Source organism: Budorcas taxicolor, chromosome 19 (assembly GCF_023091745.1).
Source record: "Budorcas taxicolor isolate Tak-1 chromosome 19, Takin1.1, whole genome shotgun sequence".
Lineage (NCBI taxonomy): Eukaryota > Metazoa > Chordata > Mammalia > Artiodactyla > Bovidae > Budorcas > Budorcas taxicolor.
In genome coordinates, this window is record NC_068928.1 from 11,092,403 (window position 1) to 11,109,615 (window position 17,213).

At 35.9% G+C, this 17,213-nt stretch overlaps 1 protein-coding gene across 1 annotated transcript in view; it reads left to right on the top strand.

Moving 5' to 3' along the window:
- The window catches only part of INTS2 (integrator complex subunit 2), a 52,636-nt gene extending 37,209 nt beyond the window's left edge, over window positions 1-15,427 (top strand). The window contains exons 19-25 of the mRNA XM_052658243.1: window positions 6,308-6,433; window positions 10,267-10,465; window positions 12,728-12,979; window positions 13,326-13,433; window positions 13,809-13,914; window positions 14,894-15,070; window positions 15,174-15,427. Coding sequence (XP_052514203.1) covers window positions 6,308-6,433; window positions 10,267-10,465; window positions 12,728-12,979; window positions 13,326-13,433; window positions 13,809-13,914; window positions 14,894-15,070; window positions 15,174-15,343 — 1,138 coding nt within the window. The 3' untranslated portion in view covers window positions 15,344-15,427. The remainder of the gene's footprint in view (window positions 1-6,307; window positions 6,434-10,266; window positions 10,466-12,727; window positions 12,980-13,325; window positions 13,434-13,808; window positions 13,915-14,893; window positions 15,071-15,173) is intronic.
- The last annotated feature ends 1,786 nt before the right edge of the window (window positions 15,428-17,213 follow it).

Here is a 17,213-nt window from a genome sequence, read left to right on the forward strand (position 1 = left end):
AGGTAAAGATTGCATACGCTTACCTGCTTCCCTATGAGTCCTTCTTCCCCCAACACATATCCTCCTTTCTTCCATTTCTCCCAACACAGTTATGTCAGAATTTTTGGTTAAAGACGTATTCAGTGTATATATTATCATGAGTTGTTCAGTTGCTAAGTCATGTCCAACACTTTGCGATCCCATGGACTGCAGCACACCAGTCTTCCATGTCCGTCACTATCTCCTAAAGTTTGCTCAGATTAATGTCCATTGAGTTGGTAATGCTATCTAACCATCTCATGCTCTGCTGCCCTTTTCTCCTTTTGCATTAAGTCTTTCCCAGCATCAGTTCAGTTCGGTTGTTCAGTTGTGTCCAACTCTTTGAGACCCCATGGACTGCAGCACACCAGGCCTCCCTGTCCATCACTAAACCCGGAGTTTACTCAAACTCATGTCCGATCGAGTTGGTGATGCCATCCAGCCATCTCATCCTCCATCATCCTCTTCTCCTCCTGCCTTCAATCTTTTCCAGCAACAGGGTCTTTTCCAATGAGTCAGTTCTTTGCATCAGGTGGCCAAAGTATTGGAGTTTCAGCTTCAGCATCAGTCCTTCCAGTGAATTTTCAGGACTGATTTTCTTTAGCATTAACTGGTTTGATCTCCTTGCTATCCAAGGGATTCTCAAGAGTCTTCTCCAACACCACAGTTCAGAAGCATCAATTCTTCAGCACTCAGCTTTTTTTATGTTCCAACTCTCACATCCATACCTGACTACTGGAAAAACCATAGCTTTGACTATACGTACCTTTGTCAGCAAAGCAGTGTCTCTGCTTTTTAATTTGCTGTCTAGGTTGGTCATAGCTTTTCTTCCAAGGAGCAAGCGTCTTTTAGTTTCATGGCTGCGGTCACCATCTGCAGTGATTTTGGAGCCCAAGAAATAAAGTCTCTCACTGTTTTCATTGTTTGCTCATCTATTTGCCATGAAGTGATGGGACCAGATGCCGTGATCTTAGTTTTTTGAATGTTGAGTTTTAAGCCAGTTTTTTCGCTCTTCTCTTTCACTTTCATCAAGAGGCTCTTTAATTCCTCTGCTTTCTGCCATAAGGGTGATGTCATCTGCATATCTGAGGTTATTGATATTTCTCCCACCAATCTTGATTCCCACTTGTGCTTCATCCATCCTGGCATTTCACATGATGTACTCTGCATAGAAGTTAAATAAGCAGGGTGGCAATATACAGCCTTGACGTACTCCCTTCCCAATTTGGACCCAGTCTGTTGTTCCATGTCTGGTTCTAACTGTTGCTTCTTGACCTGCATACAGATTTTTCAGAGGCAGGTAAGGTGGTCTGGTATTTGCATCTCTTGAAGAATTTTTCAGTTTGTTGTGATCCACAGTCAAAGACTTTAGCATAGTCAATGAAGCAGAAGTAGATGTTTTTCTGGAATTTTCTTGCCTTTTCTATGATCCAGTGGATGTTGGCAATTTGATCTCTGGTTCCTCTGCCTTTTCTGAATCCAGCTTGAACATCTGGAAGTTCACGGTTCATGTATTGGTGAAGCTTGGGTTGGAGAATTTTGAGCATTACTTCACTAGCGTGTGAGATAAGTGCAATTGTGCGGCAGTTTGAACATTCTTTGCCATTGCCTTTCTTTGAGGTTGGAATGAAACCTGACCTTTTCCAGTCTTATGGCCACAGCTGAGTTTTCCCAATTTGCTGGCATATTGAGTGCAGCACTTTCACAGCATCATCTTTTAGGATTTGAAATAGTTCAGCTGGAATTTCATCACCTCCACTAGCTTTGTTCGTAGTGATGCTTCTTAAGGCCCACTTGACTTTGCACTCCAGGATGTTTGGCTCTAGGTGGGTGATCACACCATCATGGTTATCTGGGTCATGAAGATCTCTTTTGTGTATTTCTTCTGTGTATTCTTGCCACCTCTTCTTAATATCTTCTGCTTCTGTTAGGTCCCTACCATTTCTGTCCTTTAGGTGCCCATATGTGCATGAAATGTTCCCTTGGTATCTTTAATTTTCTTGAAGAGATCTCTTCTTTCCCATTCTATTGTTTTTCTCTATTTGTACTGATCAGTTAAGAAGACTTTCTTATCTGTCCTTCCTGTTCTTTGGAACTCTGCATTCAGATGGATATATGTTTCTTTTTCTCCTTTGCCTTTTGTTTCTCTTCTTTTCTTAGCTCTTTGTAAGGCCTCCTCAGACAACCATTGTGCCTTTTTGCATTTCTTTGTCTTGGGGATAGTTTTGCTCACCGCCTCCTATACAATGTTAAGAACCTCCATCCATGGTTCTTCTGGCCCTCTATCTATCAGATCTAATCCCTTGAATCTATTTGTCACTTCCTCTGAATAATTATAAGGGATTGGATTTAGGTCATACCTGAATGGTCTAGTGGTTTTCCCTGCTTTCTTTAGTTTAAGTCTGAATTTTGCAATAAGGAGTTCATGATCTGAGCCACAGTCAGTTTGCGGTCTTGTTTTTGCTGACTATATAGAGCTTCTTCATTTTCAGCTGCAAAGAATATAATCAATCTGATTTCGGTATTGACCATCTGGTGATATCATCTCTTGTGTTGTTGAAAGAGGGTATTTGCTATGAGCAGTGTGTTCTCTTGGCAAAACTCTATTAGCCTTTGCCTGTTTCATTTTGTACTCCAAGGCCAAACTTGCCTGTTATTCCAGGTATCTCTTGACTTCCTACTTTTGCATTCCAGTGCCCTATGATGAAAAGGACAGGGTCTTCCCAGCATCATGTCTTCCAATGAGTTGGCTCTTTGCCAAGTATTGGAGCTTCAGCTTCAGCATCAGTCCTTCCAATGAATTTCTGGGACTTATTTCCTTTAGGATTGTCTGGTTGGATCTCCTTGCTGTCCAAGGGACTCCCAGGCATCTTTTCCAGCACCACAGTTCAAAAGCATCAATTCTTTGGCACTCAGGTTTTTATAGTCTAACTCTCACATCCGTACATGAGTACTGGAAAAACCATAACTTGGACCATACAGACCTTTGTCAGCAAAGTGATATCTTTGCTTTTTAATTTGCTGTCTAGATTTGTCATAGGTTTTCTTCCAAGGAACAAGAGTCTTTTAATTCCATGGCTGCAGTCATCATCTGCAGTGATTTTGGAGCCCAAAAATAGAAAATCTGTCACTGCTTCCACTTTTTCCCTTTCTGTTTGCCATGAAGTGATGGGACCGGATGCCATGATCTTCATTTTTTGAATATTGAGTTTTTAAGCCAGTTTTTTCACTCTTCTTTCACCCTCATCAAGAGGCTCTTTAATTCTTCTTTGCTTTCTGCCATAAGGGTGATGTTATCTATATATCTGATGATGATATTTCTCCCAGCATCTTGATTCCAGCCTGTGAGTCATCCAACTTAGCATTTTGCATTATGTACTCTGCATATAAGTTAAATAAGCAGGGTACATACAGCCTCGATGGACTCCTTTCCCAATTTTGAACCAGTCAGTTGTTCCATGTAAGGTTACTTTTGACTGTTACTTTTGACCCACATACAAGTTTCTCAGAAGACAGATTAAGTGATCCAGTATTCCCATCTCTTGAAGAATTTCCCACAGTTTCTTGGGATCCACACAGTCAAAGGCTATGCTAAAGCTTTGTCAGTGAAGCAGAAGTAGATGTTTTTCTGGAATTCTCTTGGTTTTTCTATGATCCAGTGGATGTTGGCAATTTGATCTTTGGTTCATTTGCCTTTTCTATATCCAGCTTGTACATTTGGATGTTCTTGGTTCATGCACTGCTGAACCTAGCTTGGGTGATTGAGCATTAGCTTTCTAGCATGCAGAATGAGTGCAGTTGTGTGGCAGTATGAACATTCTTTGGCATTGCCCTTCTCTGAATTTGGAATGAAAACTGAAATTTCCTAGTCCACTGCTGAGTTTTCCAAATTTCCTGGCATACTGAGTGTAGCGCTTTAAGAGCATCATCTTTTAGGATCTGAAATAGCTCAGCTGGAGTTCCATCACTTCCACTAGCTTTTTTCATAGGTAGTGCTTCCTAAGGCCCACTTTATTTCACTCTCCAGGATGTCTGGCTGTAGGTGAATGACCAAACCATTATGGTTATCTGGGTCATTAAGACCTTTTTTGTGTAGTTCTTCTGTGTTTTCTTGTCTTAATCTCTTCTGCTTCTGTTAAGTCCTTACTGATTCTGTCCTGTTTTGCACTCATCCTGGCATGAAATGTTTCCTTGGTATCTCCAATTTTCTTGAAGAGACCTCTAGTCTTTCCCATTCTATTGTTTTCTTCTACTTCTTTGCATTGTTAATTTAGGAATGCCTTATGAGCACATAAGTGTTACTTTAGTTGAAGTATATGATAGCCTGTGATTATAATCTCTGTCTTATACAACTGTCCTCCTCTGCACCCCACATACAAACCTTGAGTTGTTTGCCTCTTGTCTGTTTAGGTTTTTTTTTTCTGTATTAATAACTCATTCACTTTCAAACTATATTGTTGAGTAGAAATTTACATAACAAGTTAGTTGTAACGTATCAGATAACATATCTGTAACATTTCCCCTTGGAAACCTTCCTTTCAGAGTTTTCAATCCATATGTTTCAATCTGAGACATCCACAGTAGCCATCTGGAATGCTTTGTCTTTGGTTCAATTCCATCTTTTTCTCTTTCTTGGTTTAGTTCCTTATGAGTGGAACTCATACTCAAGTGACTTCCTGAGAAAGGTTGTTTGGGAAACTTTTTTTTTCCTTTGAGGTTTTCATGTGTGAGAAGGTATTTATTCTTCCTCTCACATATGATTGACGTTTAGCCTTGGTGTAGAATTTTAGCTTATTTTTCCTCTTAGCAACTTGAAAGCTTTATTCTATTGAAGTAACTAGAGCTTTCCTGATTGCTATTGAGTAACCTCATTTACCACCTCCCAGTCCTTTGTATGTGACCATTGTTTTTTTCTCTTAAAGGTTTTAGATTCTTTTTCACTGTTTCTGTAGTTTCATGATGATACCTTTTGATGTGGGTCTTTTTTAATTTGTGGGCTTCCCCTGGTGGCTCAGTGGTGAAGAATTCACCTGCCAATGCAGGAGACATGGGTTAAATCCTGGGTCAGGAAGATCCGTTGAAGAAGGAAATGACAACCCACTGTAGTATTCTTGCCTGGTAAATCCCATGGACAGAGGAATCTGGTTGGCTTCAGGTCACAAGGTTGCAAAAGAATCAGACATGACTTAGCAACCAAACAGCAACAGCAGCTTTTAAAATTCGTGGTCCTGGGCACTTGGTTGGCTTTTTTTTTACATCTGGAGACTAATGCTAATACTTTCACTTCTAGGACATTTTCATATATATACATATATATATATTTTTCTTTTTTCCCAATAATTCCTCTCTCTCTGTTTTCTGGAATTTTTTGCAGTTTGGGTTTTAAACCTCTTTGACCTACTCTGATTTTTTTCTCCTCTTTTTTGCTCTATTTTAAAACTTATCTTTTGAATACATTTTCTAGATGTTTTCTGTATGTTATCTTCTGCTCTTTCCTTTGAATTTAAAATATTCCTGTTGTAGTTTTAATTTCTAAGAACTCTTATTTGAGAATCTCTAATTGTTTTCTCCTTGTTTCATATATGAAATATTCCATCCTTTAAAGAAATGATACATTTAAGAATTTTTTTCTTCTTATCCCTACGTTCTCTGTTTCTTTGGCATTCCCTCTTTTTGTTTGTATATTTTACTCTTTTTCAAATTAGAAGCTTTCTTTGATGTCTGATGATCATTGGCTACCCACTTATGTTTAAGAGTGGGAAAGCTCTGTGTGTGAGGGCTGGTGGACTCCTGGCCTTCACTGTAAGAAATCAGATACGCTCCATATTGCATATCTCTCAGTAATTCTGATGGTATAGTTAGGTTAGTAACCACTTTTATGGTTTATTGATGTCTAACCTCATAGTGGCATCTCACATTGAGATTCTATGGTGATAAATATAGAACAGTGACAATTTATGGGGCCAATTACAGCTTCAAAGTGCTTTGGTGGGTATAATTTCATTTATAGGTATGTTCATATCTTACAGAGGAGAAATAAGTTCAGGAATCTCCATGACTTATACAGTCATATAGCAAGTACAGTATAACTGAGGTTTTAACTCAAATTTTCATTTTATATGCAATGATTATTCCATTAGAACTGTGAAGATTTTGTAATAGTTTTTAATTTTTCCAAGTTCATTTACACCTGTTCTGTATTTTTTTCCCTGAATGTGGCTTTCTAACATGGCTACAGGTTTGAATTATGATATAGCTGTTTTTGAACATGTGATTATTTTCTCATCAGGCTGTGGGTAATGACAGTTAATGCACTTCAACCATCAATAAAGTTTGTACGACAGCAAAAGTATACTCAGAATGACCTGATGATAGATCCTCTCATTGTGCTGAGATGTGATCAGAGGGTATACAGGTATGTGTTGAGTTTCATTTTACTATAGAGTTTATGCTTTGGAGAGTCAAAGGAAATTGAAGAAATTCAGTTTAAACTTACATCTTAGTGTGCTTACAGATAACCTGGAAGTATGACCTGTTTGCTTTTGGTTCTTTTTGTTGTTGTTGTCTATTTTCATGAACTTCACTTTAATATTTAATATGTGATAAATAACACTAGCTTTAAGAAAATATCATCCTTGGTTTTCACAGCCCTCAATAGTGGCTATTCTTTCAGAGTCAAGAGAGTGAAAAATAATATTGTTTCTGCTAGCATTGTTGAAAAAAACCTTTTAAAAAATTGGTTTATTGTGAACTGTTGCATGCATTAAAACTGTGATCTTTTTGGAATCCTCAGTTGTGAGGTTAGCTTCATTTGTTCCACGTTTGTGTATAATTCCTTGCCAGTAGCTGAACTTAACCAGTTTCTTTGAAGTAACTTCACCTCAAGAGGTAGAATTAATTAGTCCTCGTCATTAATATTTGAATTTGTAATTGCTCAGCTAAATAATAGCAAAGATATACAAGTTGAGGGGTCTTCCTTTAAAGTGATTATCACCTGTATGGGGAAATAAAACCCACACCTGAAAAGGTAAATAATATGGTCACATGCAGATGAATGGTATAGTAAATGAATGCTGTTAAAAGTTTTAGGAGGAGATCAGACTTGTGTTTTGAAGAACAGAAATAGAGTTTAGATGAACAGAAACTGTAATGATGGGGTGTAGATGGTCAAAAAAGGTGTCTTGAGAAAAAGAATAGTGAAAGCAAAAGTATAAAAGCCAGCGGGAAAAAGGCTTGAGTGGATGGCTGAATTTTTGAAAACACACTTTAGTGTTGAATGTTAGGTTAAGGTCAGACTATTGAGGGCCTTGAGTGTTAGACTAAAGAGATCATTTAGGTGATAACTTGAGAGGAGGAAGTTCATGCTAGATGATTTAGAAGGGAAAGAAGCTGGAGTAAAGAAGACTAACTAGGGTACAGTCTAACATACTCATCTGTCTTTAATCTTGAAGTGACAACATCTGCAGAATAAATCAGATGCAGTTTGGTAAGATCAAGGTATCAGAGGGATGAGGAGTCAGAAGAATAAACAATATAAATGATATTAAGTATCTATTTATGGATGCTTCAAAAGGAAACAAGAGTAAAGAACACTTCTAGAGAAGAGCCACTTCTAAGACAATTTACCATTGTTAAAAATCCACCTAACTAGGTAACTTTTCACCCAGATCACCTCCAGTTGTTCAGGAAGTTGTTAATTTGTGCTGCTATAACATATTAAATGTTTTTGTAGTCTAGATCTTTCACTTAGTAACTTGTTTAACTTTTTCTCATGTTACTAGATGTTCTTGTATTAGTTGGCTAGGTAGTATTCCACATAGGTACACTAAAGCTTAACTCAGTTCCCTATTGTTGGATATTTTATTTCCATTTTTTTGTTAATTATTTTTAGTGCTGTGGTAATTGGTGTGTACTATTTCCTAAGAATTGATTCTTAAAAATGGAACTGTTGAGGCAAAGGGAACATGCTCATTTTCAAGTCTTTTGATTTGTGTTTTCATTCCGCCATCCAGAAAGGCTGAACCAGTTTACATTCCCATAGTGGGTGTTTGCTATTGTATAATTTCCTATACCATTTCATGTAATATTTTCCAATTTGATAAGTGAAAAATCAATTCCTATTTTAATTTATATTTTTGTTAGATTGGATATTTTAATATATCTGTTACTTTATACTTTAGCCTAGTTTTCTATTGGAATGCTTACCTTTTTTGATTTAAAAAGCTCTTTATGTATAAAGGATATCAGCTCTTTGTATATAGAATGCAGTTTTTTCTTTTATTGTTCTATTGTTTTGCCTTTTAATTTTGTTCATTTTTTAAAATTTAATTTTTTCCCAAGTGGTCATTCAGATGGTTTTTAAACATAAACAATATAAAGAGATATGACATTTTGGATTTTCTTTGAACTAACCAGTGGTTATGGTAGGTGAAATGGATGTGGGGGTCTGAGTAAGCCATGTGATGTGTAGATAACTGTTGCTGGCTGGCTGATGGGTCCTTAGGTTCATTAAAATATTCCCTTTTTTAATGTATACATAAAAGTTTTCACAATATATATTAAAAAGTACACAAACAAGTAGATTAATAAGAAGGAAAAGGTGTACAGTGGAAAGTCGTGTTCTCTCCTATCATGCTGACATTTTAATTTAATTTTATTTTTTTTCATGCTGACATTTTTAGAAGAGAACTCCTCTTTGTCCTTTTGACCAGTCCTAATTCCATCTCCAGAAGGAACTTTATTGTCACAATGGTGTGTTAGGAGCTTCACTTTCCAAGCATTTGCAAATTTATAAATGGAAATATTTACTTTTTCATTTTGGGTGGTTTTAAAAAATTAAATGGTTTTTGGTAGGCTTTATTATTATTATTTCTTAAAAACCTACCATTTTCAACATGTTTTCCATACGGGTTTACATAGCTCCTTCTTCTTGTTAAGTGCTGCATAGTATTCCATATATAGATTAGTATTCCATATGCATATGCCTGTCTTCCAGAAACTCTGATCAGAATGACTGGTGGAGTTTAGGACTTTTTAAAAAATAAATATTTCAGTTTGGGGAACATTTATTTAATGGCTTATTTAACTGTTCAAATTTTTTTCACTGTTAATACATGCATTTTTTATTATAGATAATTTGAATATTTCAGAAAAACTATTCACATGTTGATGGACATTTAAGCTGTTTCTGGTGTTTCACAGTTAAAAGCAAAGCTGTACTGCCTCTGTGCACACATGCTCAGTTTGTGACAGGCTGGGAAGTGGCATTGTCAAGTTTTTCTAAGGGTTTGTCTTTTTAATATTCTAGTGGTTACTGATGTATCTTTTGGTTTCCTTTTTTACATGTAATTCTTACATCTATTCTTGTCTCATTTAATCTTAATTTATAACAGCTTTTGAGGAATGGATATTTATTTTTTAGTTGAGGAAATTAAGGCTCAGTAAATAACATACCATCAGGTGGTTGAAGTGTTCTTAAAATACAGAGTTGTCTTGCTCCAAAGAATAAACAGTAGTAGAAAGAATAAATATTCTATATATCTAATCTCCTTCATCTTATCAATAATTGAGTATTTCTCTCTTTGTAAAAGTTTTTATTTTATGTTGCAGCATAGTTGATTAACAGTGTTGTATTAGTTTCAGATGTATAGCAAAGTGATTCAGTTATATATGTATCTATTCTTTTTCAAATTCTTTTCTCAATTAGGTTATTACAGAATATTGAGCAGCATTCTCTGTGCTATACAGTAGGTCCTTGTTGGTTATCCATTTTAAATATAAAATTATGTACATTAGACTGTTTCCCTTTGAGGACTGTGGCCTTGCAGACTCACAGGTAAGAGATTTATTGGTAGTGCCATTATTTTATAAAAAAGAATGCCTTGTTTTCTATCTTGCCTGGAGAATCCCAGGGACGGGAGAGCCTGGTGGGCTGCCGTCTATGGGGTTACACAGAGTCGGACACGACTGAAGCAACTTAGCAGCAGCAGCAGCACATTATATTTGGTTTTAGCTGATGAAATGAAATAGATAATACTATTCATACAAAAGTATAGAGAATTACATGTGTTAAGCTTTCATTTTGAGAATGAATATTTCAGTGGGAAAAGTGTAACTTTTCTGCTCTTTAGGTTTTCAGGTACTGTTCAGGTTTTTCTGATTATATAAGCTGATTCATCATGTTCTGGCCAATTTAAAAATTTTTATTTGTTCTCATGTATTTTTTTCTTTTCTTCTTCCTTTGTATAGATGCCCCCCACTGATGGATATTACTCTGCACATGTTGAATGGATATCTTCTGGCATCCAAAGCCTACCTTAGTGCTCATCTGAAGGAAACAGCAGAGCAAGATAGGCCTTCTCAGAATAATACGATAGGTTTAATTGGACAAACTGATGGCCCAGAAGTTACCAGAGAAGAACTGAAAAATGCATTACTGGCTGCTCAGGTAATAAAGTAAAATCTAATCAAAAAGGGCAATGGCTTCCCTGTTAAATAGATGGCCTTCTAAATACAGTGGTAACATATTGTACATCAGTTTTATTACAGAACTTATAATGGGGTTACCTTTGCTTCTAAATATCAGATGGAGTTTATTATTAAAATCAGGAATAATCTTCATGATATTTAATAGTCATTTTATTGAGATTTACATTTTAATAAAATATAAGACCTTTATTTCTTAAAATCAAATGATGGGGAAAAATAACCAAATGGTAGAGACAGATAAGAAGTATATATATGTAATAAAATGTCAGGCAGTGATAAATACTATGACAACATAAGTTAATGTTTCTATTTAGAAAAGGTTTTTAACAAAGTAGAATTTATTAAAGCATTAGGTAGTAATTTTTGTAGGGCATATGAGATGGTTGAATGTTAAGCAGTTAGAGGCCTTCATAAGAGAAATGTTTTCTTAGTTTGAAATATTTTCCAAAAATTTTTCATTGGCAATAAGGGGAATTAGAGTAATAACATAGATCCACAATCCCTTGTCTGTGATATGGAAATCCACAAAAGCTATGAAAACTGAAGCATTTCTTCTGGTAATTCAGTTGGCAGAAAAACCTGACCTGATATGACCTCGTTTGTGACAAAACTTGACCTGAATTAATGTGGCAAAACTTGATCTGAAGCTATTTATGGCCTTTATCCCACTTAATATGAAAATTGGTATGTTTTGTTGTAGAAATATATTTGATTACAGTATACTGTCTTAGTCTCTGCTGTGGGTATGACATTACAGAAAAAAAAAATTGAGTTCTAAAATAAATCTGACACTCAAGAGTTTCAGAGAAGGGATTGAGGATGGTAATAGCTACCATTTATATGATGCTTATTATATGGTGGGTGCTATTTTGAGTTTTTTATGTGTATTAACTCATTTAATCTTTACAGCCAACCTATAAGTTATGGAGTATTATCTCCACTTTTGCAGAGTAGGAAAATGAGATTCAAAGAGGTTAAATAACATGCTCAAGGTTATATATTTAGTAAGTAGGGAAGCTATTAATAGGATTCGAGCTTAGGCAGGCTGGTTCCAGAGTGTGTAAACAAAAATAATGCAGAATAGTAATAACCCAAACCCCCTCAAGAATGATTATAAAGTTTACTTTATAAATGATTATAATGTAAGCCTAACCTTAGTTTATAATCAGGTTCTGACACAGTTAGATGGAGTAATTGTCTTCTTCTGTCCCAGGCAGTGGCTGTGTTTCAGAGATGCATGTTATGTATTCATTTTCTTTTTCTTCCTTCCTGCTAGGTGAGAGTGATTATAGCTCTCACTTATAGGAAGGGCCATTAAATAGGTTGCCCCTTGAGAAACTACTTTTCTATGAAATGACACACAAACTTGTAGGCTGAGCAACAGTGAGTTGTACAGATGGAATGGATGGTGAGGCAGAATCTTTCCTGAGCCTTAAAAAGTCCATCTTCAAATTAAAAAGGAGAAGAGCTTAGGAGAATGGCTTTTAGACACTGATTATTAACCACCATCTTCAGAGGTGGGGAACAGAAGAGGAACACAAGACATCCTGGGCGAAGTAAGAATTTAGGAGGAAGGGAAAGAGACTGGTAGAAGTCACTGTTTGTCTAGGGTCCATTTTGGATGATACTGAATTAGAATACTCTTGTAGTAGTAAACTGGAGTCCATGGATCTTCATTGGAGACGTGTGAGAGCACTTTGAAATTATGCCATATGTTAATATTTATGCTAAGAGGGTGACATGTAGCTTCCTACAGATTTTTTAAAATTTTATTTTATTTATTTACTTATTTTTAACTGCACTGGATCTTCATTGCTTTGTGTGAGATTTCTCTAGTTGCGGTGATGGGGGGCTACCGTTTGTTGTGGTGGCGTCTCTTGTTGCAGAGCACAGGCTCTGGGCACGGCGGGCCCAGTAGCTGGGGTGCAGGGGCTTAGTTTCTCTGCTGCATGTGGCATCTTCCCAGACCAGGGTTCAAACCCGTGTCCCCTGCACTGACCAGCAGATTCTTATCCACTGCGCCACCAGGGAAGACCTCCTTCAGATTCTTAAAAGGATTCATGGCCCTAAAAATGCTGAGAACCACTGGAGTATAGATTGTTCAGTTTTGCTCTTTGTATTTTAAAGAAAGAGCTATTTGTTTTTATCGCATCAGTTTATGTGAAAACAAATCAAACTTCTCAGAAACTTCTTCAGTTTTCTGTGTTTTACTTGTTTGTAGGATAGTGCAGCTGTCCAGATTCTCTTGGAGATCTGCTTACCTACTGAAGAGGAGAAGGCAAAGGGGGTCAATCCAGACAGCTTGCTAAGGAATGTTCAAAGTGTTATTACTGCCAGCACTCCAAATAAGGGAATGGAGGAAGGAGAAGACAATTTGCTCTGTAACCTTCGAGAAGTTCAGTGCCTTATCTGTTGCCTGTTGCACCAAATGTACATCGCAGATCCCAACATTGCCAAGCTCGTTCACTTTCAGGTCTGGTTTCAAAGAATGATGCTCTTTCGTTGAACTTTGTTTTGGGGGGTAGTTGTGAATTGCTAAATTAATAGGATCATTTAGAAACTGGAGGTCGTGCAAATGATCATGGTTCTTTCCAATAAGGGGAAAAATCAAGATTTTTAAAAATTTGATTTTAGCCTGATAAAGTGTTTGTATAATTTATCTCTATTTTAGTGCATCAGAGAGGTGAAATACCAGGAAACATGGAGGGCATTGTAGCCTCCTGAGCAACTGTTACATCAAGGAAGTGAAACCTTTTGTGTTTTTATCTGTATTTGACTTATTTTGTTTCTAACTTTTCCCCCCTTTCTTGTTGAGATAGGGTTATCCCTGTGAACTTTTGCCTCTGACGGTCGCAGGTATTCCATCTATGCATATCTGTCTGGATTTCATACCTGAGCTAATTGCACAGCCAGAACTTGAAAAACAGGTAATGAGCATTTTGAAACTTTAGGACAGTTTTGACCTTCCTTTAATTTTCCTGGTTATATAAGCCATTTTAGTTTTTAATACTTGAAGACTTTCTTTAGGTTTCCCAGGTGGTGCTAGTGGTAAAGAAACCGCCTGCTAATGCAGGAGACATAAAGATATGGGTTCGATCCCTGGGTTGGGAAGATCCGCTAGAAAAGGGCATGGCAACCCACTCCAGTATTCTTGTCTGGAAAATCCCATGGACAGAGGCCCTGGCAAGGTGCAGTCCAGAGTGTTGCAAAGAGTCAGACATGACTGAAGCAACTTAGCATGCACACACACACATGCAAAGACCTTCTTCAGAAACATGTAACGTTTGGATTTTGTGTTACAGATATTTGCTATCCAGTTGCTTTCTCACTTGTGTATCCAGTATGCATTACCAAAGTCACTGAGTGTGGCTCGCTTAGCTGTCAATGTCATGGGAACTTTGCTAACAGGTGTGTATCTAATGGGCATCAATAACAAAAATTTCTAACATAAAGTAGTACATATTTTTTCTGAATTTACTCACACCATGTTTTCTGCATCACTGGTAGTTTAATTTATGCAATAATTTTGAGTTATTCTTTTTGAAAATTTCTCTGTGACAAATGTGATGTATAGTATAGAGGGGATGAATAGGTAGGCAAGTTGTATCTTTCATTTTTGAGAATGACTATATATAGATTTACAGTAAATATACTAAGCAGTACAGATTTTATAAATGGAAATCAGTCTGCTTTCTGAATGTAATTATGTCATTAGAAAACAAGTTATAATTTATTGCAAATGTTTAGAGTTCCAGAAAAATATAATCATCTGTATAAATAAGAGATTAATATATTAGTTGTTTCCTTAAGTTCTAAAACATACCCCAGCATTTTAACCATCTTCCAGGTTGTTAAGTAAAATGGAATGAAAATACACTGTTTTAAAAGATATGAACTATAATTCAACCTTTAAAAGTTATGTTTCAGCCAGTTTCATATTCTTTCTCAGTGCTCGTAATAATTTATTCATTTTTCTTTCTATCATATCCACTTCCTGTTACACTATTTATAGTGGTTAAGAACTTAAACTGCCTGAGTTGTCTTTCTACCCCACTTCTAACTGGAGTTGAACAGCTTCTTAATGTAAGGTTTATTTAAGAGTTTTCTTATATATTAAATAGGTATCATAAAGATACTTTTTCATTTATCGTATTGTGAGATTTAAATGAAACAGTGTACGTCATGCACCTGTAACAGCACTTGGACATAAGCGTTTATGTGTTAGATAATGGTTGATAGCTGGATTGTGAGCTCCCTGAAGGCAGGGGCTGCCTGTGTCTTAGAAAACTTAGTATTCTCAGCACAGAGCATGGTGCTTAGTATACTATATAGGCCATGTAGGTTGAATTTATATCTGTGAAAATTCTGTTTCATTTCTTTCCAACAGTTTTAACACAGGCTAAGCGATATGCTTTTTTCATGCCAACTCTGCCAAGTTTGGTCTCTTTTTGTCGAGCATTTCCTCCACTGTATGAGGATATTATGTCTTTGCTGATCCAAATAGGGCAAGTTTGTGCCTCTGATGTTGCTACTCAGACAAGAGACATTGATCCAATTATTACACGTAAGTAGTAACTTCTTCTCAAGAGTTGCTTAAATACAACTTCAGGCAGAAAGGCCCAAATCCTTTCCAGATTTGCCTTAATTATTCTTCCTTATGTTTTTAGGTCTTCAACAAATAAAGGAGAAACCAGGTGGATGGTCTGGAATCAGTAAAGATCCATCTTATAAAAATGGACCTAGGGACACTGGAAGCATGGATCCTGATGTACAGCTCTGTCATTGTATTGAAAGCACAGTAATTGAAATAATAAACATGAGTGTTAGTGGAATTTAACAAAGAACAAACTTAAAACTAAAAAATGAAGCTGTTTGCTGCATATACCCAATGTGAACATGCATCTTATAACAACTAAACTGAATGGGAACAGAAGCATCTTGGAATCACTAAAATGATTAAATTCAACATGAATACAGTTTAGAACTCTCTTGAGAATTATGCTTGCTTGTATTTGATTGGCAGTTCTTTGGATCTACTTTGCTGGTATGTTTTTTTGTAGCAACTGAGCTTTTCTTTTTCTGTTGGCAGTGCATTTAATAATCATTACTGAAAAAGTGAATATGGTCTTGTATTAAGCTTCTGAAGTGAAGAAAAACTGCCATGCCTTTAATTTAATATCTTATTAACAAGTCTGTGGGTAGCCTCAGTGTTTAATCATCAGCTAGTAACAGTACAGGGATGCAGTGATGAGAAAGAGGAAAAGGGAAGGGGGAATTGAGGGAAACTTAGGAGTTTTAAACAATAGAAATCTCTAAAACTTGCAATGCAAGTAATAATAGTAATGAATGGAATAGTAATCGCAAGATGGAATTCCAGTTCTCAAGAAACAGTATTGGGAAGGGCCTTAAAAGAGGCAAACAGCTTTTTGTAAATGACTTCCATGGACGTACAGATGAGGATTTAAAGATTTTACATATTTGCTTCAATAATATATGAAGCCATATGTTTAAAGAGATACTTGAATAATTTGGAATTTTAAGATACTGGCTTAAAAGAGTTTACAGAAACATCTTTGTGCAGAGACTAACCTGAAAAGAGGTCTCATTTAGTTTTTTTTAAAGTTTATTTTTATAATGGTCAGAGGGGGGAAATCCATTGGAATCTCATTGAAGTTTAGAGCAATAAAATCCACTGGATTAAAGAACTCTTGGTTTGTCATCAGGACTATAATTAACATCATAATTTGAGAAGATTTTGAACTAATCTGTAGTGTTTGGACCTCAGGAAAAATTAAAACGGGGAAAATTCTGTGTTGTGGAAGGATTTTGCAGTCCTCTGTTAGTAATGTCCATTGATTAGGTAGATGCATTCAGTTAATCCATAATCCTCATTTTTTCCCTTAATGAAGTATCCAGTATAGAAGGTACTTCTCTTTGCTTTCTGAGAAATACCTGAATGAACCCCTCTTTCCCACCCTACTTGAAACAGACCTCTTCACTTATAAAAGAAATAAGGAAGGCTAATAAGAAAGTGTGGTTTTTAAGAAAAGAAATTTAATTTTAATCTTTTCACTAGGAAATAGTCACATTTCATTTTCCTTCTTTGTAAAATGGGATTACTACTGGCCCTACCTCATAAGGGTATTACATAAGAACTAATTTGTATCTCTTTCAAATCCTGAAGTGCACAGTATCATAGATGAGAGTATTTATAACTTTTATTAGATGCTTAAAGTTCAATTATATAATTTTGATGTAAAAAACAAAGGCATACACTTAAAAACAGACTGAGAACTTCCATATTTTTAAGCAAGGCAGTTTTATAGTCTTTTAAGATTCAATACAACTGCTCCTGTTTGTTTCTTTTTGTTTAAACTGAGGTTTTGGAATATTTTGTGTGAGTAGGTAACCTCTAGGAGTCAGAAAAAGTTGAAATATGTTTTCTAACTAAATGCACTGCACATTCCTGGATCAATTTTCAAAGACTGGTCAAAACCTGCTGTGTTAAAAATAATAACATATGCTGTTTTTCATCAGGTTTGTTGATGATGTAAATAAAATATGTAAATATTAGTAAATGTTAATATTCATGTATTTTAAGTTAAGGTTATAAAATTTGTCACAATGTGATTTTTTTTTATTCAAGTGAAGAAAAGATGTGTGCAGCTATTTTGAATATTGGTTTATAAACATTCATATTCTTTATT